This window comes from Oncorhynchus masou, unplaced genomic scaffold, assembly GCF_036934945.1.
Source record: "Oncorhynchus masou masou isolate Uvic2021 unplaced genomic scaffold, UVic_Omas_1.1 unplaced_scaffold_6491, whole genome shotgun sequence".
Lineage (NCBI taxonomy): Eukaryota > Metazoa > Chordata > Actinopteri > Salmoniformes > Salmonidae > Oncorhynchus > Oncorhynchus masou.
In genome coordinates, this window is record NW_027012929.1 from 7,032 (window position 1) to 15,230 (window position 8,199).

The following is an 8,199-nucleotide window of genomic DNA, read 5'->3' on the forward strand; positions in this document are numbered from 1 at the left end:
CATCTGCTAACCATGTGTATGTGAGAAATAAATTTGATTTGATTTGATTATTGCATATGGCACAGTACATCACTGGGGCCAAACTTTCTGCCATCCAGGACCAATATACCAGGCGGTGTCAGAGGAATGCCCTACAGAGGGTGGTACGTACGGCCCAGTACATCACTGGGGCCAAACTTTCTGCCATCCAGGACCAATATACCAGGCGGTGTCAGAGGAATGCCCTAAAAAAATTGTAAGACTCCAGCCACCCTAGTCATCGACTTCTCTGCTACAGCAAGGCAAGTGGTACAGACGCACAAAGTCTGGAAACAACAGGAAACCAGCTTCTACTCCCAAGCCGAAAGACTGCTAAATAGTTAGTTAAATAGTCTGAGTAGGTATTGGTTATCTGCATTGACCCTTTTTGACTCATTACATACACTGCTGCTACTGTTTATTGTCTATCCTGTTGCCTAGTCACTTTATCCCTACCTATATGTACAGTGCCTTCGGAAAGTATTCAGACCCCTTGACTAACATTTATGTTAGACTTAAACATGTTATGTTTGATGTAATCTAACATGGATAAAATTTTAAATATCATCAATCTACACACAATACCCCGTCATGACAAAGCGAAACAGGTCTTTAGAAATGTTTAGCAAATGTATTAAAAACATAAATACCTTATTTACGTAATACCTTATTTGCTATGAGACTCGAAATTGAGCTCAGATCCTGTTCCCTTTGATCATCCTAGAGATATGGCCTCCATCTTTCTTAAAAGGAAGAAGATTGGAACCACCAAGACTTTTCCTAGAACTGGCCAAACTGAGCAATCGGAGAAGGGTCTTGGTCAGGCGGGGTAACCAAGAACCCAATGGTCACTGACAGAGCTCCAGAGTTCCTCTGTGGAGATGGGAGAATCTTCCAGAAGGACAACCATTTCTGCAGCACTCGATCAAGCAGGCCTTTATGATAGAGTGACCAGATGGAAGCCACTCCTCAGTAAAAGGCACATGACAGCCCACTTGAAGTTTGCCAAAAGTCACCTAAAGACTCTCAGACCATGAGAAACAAGATTCTCTGGTCTGATGAAACCAACATTAAACGCTTTGGCCTGAAAGCCAAGAGTCCTTTCTGGAGGATACCTGGCACCATCCCTACGGTGAAGCATGGTGGTGGCAGTATCATGCTGTGGGGATGTTTTTTCAGGTGCAGTGACTGGGAGACTAGTCAGGATCGAGGGAAAGATGAATGGAACAAAGTACAGAGATCCTTGATGAAAACCTGCTCCAGAGCACACAGGACCTCAGACTGGGGTGAAGGTTCACCTTCCAACAGGACAAGGACCCTAAGCACACAGCCAAGACAACACAGGAGTGGCTTCGGGACAAGTCTCTGAATGTCTTTGAGTGGCCCAGCCAGAGCTTGGACTTGAGACCCAATCGTTACTAACTGTGTATATAGTCAAGTTATCGTTACTCACTGTGAATTTTGAAACACAATTTGATTTGAGACACTAGCATGGCCTCAATGTGGCAAGGCTGCTGGTATGAATGCATCCCATCATCACCATCCCAGCTTATCCCCCACCACCAGCCAGGCCCAGCCCACCACCAGCCATGCCCAGCCCACCACCAGCCAGGCCCAGCCCACCACCAGCCAGGCCCAGCCCACCACCAGCCATGCCCAGCCCACCACCAGCCAGGCTCAGCCCACCACCAGCCAGGCCCAGCCCAGCCCACCAGCCAGGCCCAGCCCACCACCAGCCAGGCCCAGCCCACCACCAGCCATGCCCAGCCCAGCACCAGCCATGCCCAGCACCAGCCAGGCCCAGCCCAGCACCAAGCCAGGCCCAGCCCACCACCAGCCAGGCCCAGCCCACCACCAGCCATGCCCAGCCCACCACCAGCCAGGCCCAGCCCACCACCAGCCAGGCCCAGCCCACCACCAGCCATGCCCAGCCCAGCACCAGCCATGCCCAGCACCAGCCAGGCCCAGCCCAGCACCAGCCAGGCCCAGCCCACCACCAGCCAGGCCCAGCCCACCACCAGCCAGGCCCAGCCCACCACCAGTGTTAAGGGAGAACTTTATTATTATTATTTTTTTTAAAGATTTTACAACTAAATCTCTTCTTTTGGTTATAGAACGATCCAGACACAGCTTTCTGTAATTTTAATTAGTTTTGATACTTACCCACAAAGCAAAAGATGAAATTCTGTCATTCTGAACTTTATCCGCAACGTTATATTCCGTTTGGTTACAACTCGAGCGATACCTCTCCGCTTGGTTACGACTCGAGCGATACCTCTCCGTTTGGTTACGACTCGAGCGATACCTCTCCGTTTGGTTACGACTCGAGCGATACCTCTCCGTTTGGTTACGACTCGAGCGATACCTCACCGTTTGGTTACGACTCGAGCGATACCTCTCCGTTTGGTTACGGCTCGAGCGATACCTCTCCGTTTGGTTACGGCTCGAGCGATACCTCTCCGTTTGGTTACGACTCGAGCGATACCTCTCCGTTTGGTTACGACTCGAGCGATACCTCTCCGTTTGGTTACGACCCTCCATCCATTCTAGCAGCAGGATACACGGAGAATGGAACAGCTGGATAGGGTGAACCACTCGAGTAGCACAAAACGGATATATAACGTTGTGGATAAAGTTTAGAATAACACAATGTCATGTGTACAACATAAAAACCTGAATCACTATACTGAGAACTTGGCCGTTTCGTAAAGGATGTGACGTGTTTAGGTGTTTTTTATTTAGGTGTTTTTGGAGCCGTCACTCGTGTTTGTCCGCGGCCCCCATACAGCAGAACGAGCAATAAGGAAGTGTATCGCGAGTGGGGTAAGTTTCTCAAAAAAACAAGTGAAATGGCAAAAACAAAAACTGTCTTGACACTTCTAGAAGATTCTATTTACATAAAAAAAGGTAAACTTGTCCTTTAATTAGACAGTGGTGCTGGTGTAGACGTCACCGAGAGCCCTGTGCCAGATCATGATCACGTCTCTGACCTGACAGCAGTAACAGGACAACCTCTCACTGAGAACAGCCATCTGCTCTCACCTAGCCTAGCTGTTTCAACACTCCTCCCTAGTCCCTTCTCCACTCTCCTCCAAGCACAGCATGAACCTCCTCTCCCTCTCCTCCAAGCCCAGCCTGCACTCCTCTCCCCTCTCCTCCAAGCCCAGCCTGCACCTCCTCTCCTCCAAGCCCAGTCTGCACCTCCTCTCCCCTCTCCTCCAAGCCCAGCCTGTACCACCTCTCACCTCTCCTCCAAGCCCAGCCTGCACCTCCTCTCACCTCTCCTCCAAGCCCAGCCTGCACCTCCTCTCCTCCAAGCCCAGCCTGCACCTCCTCTCCTCCAAGCCCAGTCTGCACCTCCTCTCCCCCTCTCCTCCAAGCCCAGCCTGTACCACCTCTCACCTCTCCTCCAAGCCCAGCCTGCACCTCCTCTCCCCTCTCCTCCAAGCCCAGCCTGCACCTCCTCTCCTCCAAGCCCAGTCTGCACCTCCTCTCCCCTCTCCTCCTCCTTTTTCTCCAAGCCCAGTCGACTTCACCTCTCCCATCTCTCCTCCATTTTCTCCTAAACCAGTATGCTCTACTTTCTTCCCTCACTTCTCATCCCCCATCCTGCTCTCAAACAAAATGCTACTGCGAAAACTCCCACTCTCCTCCCAAGCAGCCATGATCATGGTGGGTGAGGCGCGGCAACAGAAAAGACAGAAGGGATTCTAGTTAGGTGTTCTAATTGGCCCATTATTTATTTATTTATTTATTTATATATATATAGACTACTCTACACCAGAAAGTAACAGATTTGCACAACATCAATATGTGACAAAGTGTCTATCATTTAGCTATTTAATGACAGTAAAGCATCATTCTATTCAAATGATCCTGTCTTGTTCAATGACTACGGAAAAAGTGCATAGCAAGACATGCAGGTGCGTTTCAATCTGAGGAGACCAACGGTAATGGGTAATGGTAATGTATATGGTAGCGGTAATGGGTAATGCTAATGTATATCGTAACAATAATGGGTAATACTAATGTATATCGTAACAATAATTGGCTAATGCTAATGTATATCGTAACAATAATGGGTAATGGTCATGTACAGTGCCTTGCGAAAGTATTCGGCCCCCTTGAACTCAGCCCCCTTAAGTTAATACTTTGTAGCGCCACCTTTTGCTGCGATTACAGCTGTAATTCGCTTGAGTATGTCTCTCTCAGTTTTGCACATCGTTTTTTCCCATTCCTCCTTGCAAAACAGCTCGAGCTCAGTGAGGTTGGATGGAGAGCATTTGTGAACAGCAGTTTTCAGTTCTTTCCAACAGATTCTCGATTGGATTCAGGTCTGGACTTTGACTTGGCCATTCTAACACCTGGATATGTTTATTTTTGAACCATTCCATTGTAGATTTTGCTTTATGTTTTGGATCATTGTCTTGTTGGAAGACAAATCTCCGTCCCAGTCTCAGGTCTTTTGCAGACTCCATCAGGTTTTCTTCCAGAATGGTCCTGTATTTGGCTCCATCCATCTTCCCATCAATTTTAACCATCTTCCCTGTCCCTGCTGAAGAAAAGCAGGCCCAAACCATGATGCTGCCACCACCATGTTTGACAGTGGGGATGGTGTGTTCAGGGTTATGAGCTGTGTTGCTTTTACGCCAAACATAACGTTTTGCATTGTTGCCAAAAAGTTCCATTTTGGTTTCATCTGACCAGAGCACCTTCTTCCACATGTTTGGTGTGTCTCCCAGGTGGCTCGTGGCAAACTTTAAACAACACTTTTTATGGATATCTTTAAAACCTGTTGAAACTCCCCATCCCGGATCCGGGATCGTGACTAAAGCCTCAGGCTCATTAGCATAACGCAACGTTAACGATTTCTGAAAATCGCAGATAAAATGAAAATAATGCGTCTGCTCTCAAGCTTAGCCTTTTCTTAACAACACTGTCATCTCAGATTTTCAAAAAATGCTTTTGAACCATAGAAATTGACTAATTTGTGTAAGAGTATGCTAAGCTAGCTTAGCATTTTGAGTAGCATTTAGCACGCAACATTTTCACAAAAACCAGATAACCAAATAAATAAAATCATTTACCTTTGAAGAGCTTCGGATGTTTTCAATGAGGAGACTCTCAGTTGCATACAAAATGCGCAGTTTTTCCTGAAAGCGTCTGTGTGTAGGAGAAATCGATCCGTTTTGTACATCGCATTTGGCTACCGAAACGAACCGAAAATTCAGTCACCTACAACGTCAAACTTTTTCCGAATTAACTCCATAATATCGACCGAAACATGGCAAACGTTGTTTGGAATCAATCCTCAAGGTGTTTTTTCACATATCTCTTCATTGATATATCGTTCGTGGAAGCTTGCATTCTTCTCTGATTCCATGGAAAAATACTTGCAGCTGACTTTTGCGGCCCGACGCACGCGGGCGGACACCTGGTAAATGTGGTCTCTTATGGTCAATCTTCCAATGATATGCCTACAAATACGTCACAATGCTGCAGACACCTTGGGGAAGCTTGACAGAAAGGGCAGACTTACTCCTCTCGCATTCACAATAAGGAGACAATGGAAAACAGGAAAATCCTGCTCATTTCCTGGATGCCGTCTCATCTTGGTTTGCCTGAAGCTCACGTTCTAGAGACACGCACAGAAAATATCTTGGTAGTTCTGGACACGTCAGAGTGTTTTCTTTCGAAAGCTATCAATTATATGCATAGTCGAGCATCTTTTTGTGACAAAATATCTTGTTTAAAACAGGAACATTTTTAATCCAAAAATGAAATAAGCGCCCCCAGAGCATCAAGAGGTTAAGAAATGGCTTTCTTCTTGCCACTCTTCCATAAAGGCCAGATTTGTGCAATATACGACTGATTGTTGTCCTATGGACAGAGTCTCCCACCCCAGCTGTAGATCTCTGCAGTTCATCCAGAGTGATCATGGGCCTCTTGGCTGCATCTCTGATCAGTCTTCTCCTTGAATGAGCTGAAAGTTTAGAGGGACGGCCAGGTGTTGGTAGATTTGCAGTGGTCTGATACTCCTTCCATTTCAATATTATCGCTTGCACAGTGCTCCTTGGGATGTTTACAGCTTGGGAAATCTTTTTTGTATCCAAATCTGGCTTTAAACTTCTTCACAACAGTATCTCGGACCTGCCTGGTGTGTTCCTTGTTCTTCATGATGCTCTCTGCACTTTTAACGGACCTCTGAGACTATCACAGTGCAGATGCATTTAAACGGAGACTTGATTACACACAGGTGGATTGTATTTATCATCATTAGTCATTTAGGTCAACATTGGATCATTCAGAGATCCTCACTGAACTTCTGGAGAGAGTTTGCTGCACTGAAAGTAAAGGGGCTGAATATTTTGCACGCCCAATTTTTCAGTTTTTGATTTGTTAAAAAAGTTTGAAATATCCAATAAATGTCGTTCCACTTCATGATTGTGTTCCACTTGTTGTTGATTCTTCACAAAAAAATACAGTTTTATATCTTTATGTTTGAAGCCTGAAATGTGGCAAAAGGTCGCAAAGTTCAAGGGGGCCGAATACTTTCGCAAGGCACTGTATATTGTATTCCTGCAAGGTTTATACCCAGTCAGTGTGGATACGAATAGGATGGCTTAGGCATAGGTTGTGTTGTGTTGCTCATTCCCCCTCATACTACCTCCAGTGACCTCCCCTCCCCCCATCTCTACCTTCCTACTATAGTGACCTCCCCTCTCCGATCACTACCTTACAACCTCCAGTGAACTCTCCTATCACTACATTACTACCTCCAGTGGTCTCCCCTCCCCTATCACTACATTACTACCTCCAGTGACCTCCCCTACCCTATCACTACCTTACTACCTCCAGTGACCTCCCCTCCCCTATCTCTATCTTACTACCTCCAGTGACCTCCCCTCCCCTATCTCGACCTTACTACCTTCAGTGACCTCCCCTATCACTACCTTACGACCTCCAGTGACCTCCCTCTCCGATCACTACCTTACGACCTCCAGTGACCTCCCCTCTCCTATCACTACTGCGTCAGACCATGACGGACCCTCCACCTCCAAATCGATCCCTCTCCAGAGTACAGGCCTCGTTGTAACGCTCACTCCTTCAATGATAAACGTGAATCCGACCATCACCCCTGGTGAGACAAAACCGCGACCTGTCAGTGAAGAGCACTTTTCGCCAGTCCTGTCTGGTCCAGCATCGATGGGTTTGTGCCCATAGACGACGTTGTTGCCGATGATGTCTGGTGAGAACCTGCCTTTACAACAGGCCTACAAGCCCTCAGTCCAGCCTCTCTCAGCCTATTGCAGACAGTCTGAGCACTGATGGAGGGATTGTGCGTTCCTGGTGTAACTCGGGCAGTTGTTGTTACTATCCTGTTCCTGTCCTGCAGGTGTGATGTTCGGATGTACCGATCCTGTGCAGGTGTTGTTACACGTGGTCTGCCACTGTGAGGACGATCAGCTGCCTGTCCTGTCTCCCTGTAGCGCTGTCTTAGGCAGTACGGACATAGCAATTTATTGCCCTGGCCACATCTGTAATCCACATGCCTGCTTGCAGCATGCCTAAGGCACGTTCCCGCAGATGAGCAGGGACCCTGGGCATCTTTCTTTTGGTGTTTTCAGAGTCACTAGAAAGGCCTCTTTAGTGTCCTAAGTTTCCATAACTGTGAACTAAATTGCCTACCGTCTGTAAGCTGTTAGTTTCTTAAAGACCATTCCACAGGTGCACGTTCATTAATTGTTTATGGGTCATTGAACAAGCATGGGAAACAGAGTTTAAACCCTTTACAATGAAGATCTGTGAAGTTCTTTGGATTTTAACAAATTACCTTTGACAGACAAGAGGGAGATGTAAGAGATGGGAGAATATGGAGAGGAAGTGGTGGATATTCAAATGTTTAACTGCTGTATGTGGTGATGTAGGCTATAGCTTAGGCTAGTTCCATTTGCAGTCCATTATAATATACACAATTTTGTATATCTTTGTTTTACCAAACATAAAATTAATCAAATTAATATTACAATACCCATTTAATGATGGATACAAATGGGCTATAAAATTAACCAGAGCAGGGAAAACGCATAGCGTTTCAACATCAACAAATAGAACGACCCACCCAACCGAACCCGTCACCCAATACTTGAAGTAGGAGGATGACGATTGACTTGTGTTCTT

The 8,199-nt window shown here is 46.5% G+C and overlaps 1 protein-coding gene across 1 annotated transcript; it reads left to right on the forward strand.

Moving 5' to 3' along the window:
* Window positions 1-1,509: 1,509 nt before the first annotated feature.
* On the forward strand, window positions 1,510-3,406 carry LOC135536672 (uncharacterized; the record flags this gene model as incomplete). Its single annotated transcript, XM_064962926.1, has 2 exons — window positions 1,510-2,061; window positions 3,115-3,406. Coding segments are annotated over exons 1-2 (844 nt in total), but the record flags the coding sequence as incomplete, so codon positions are not given.
* Between the last annotated feature and the right edge of the window lie 4,793 nt (window positions 3,407-8,199).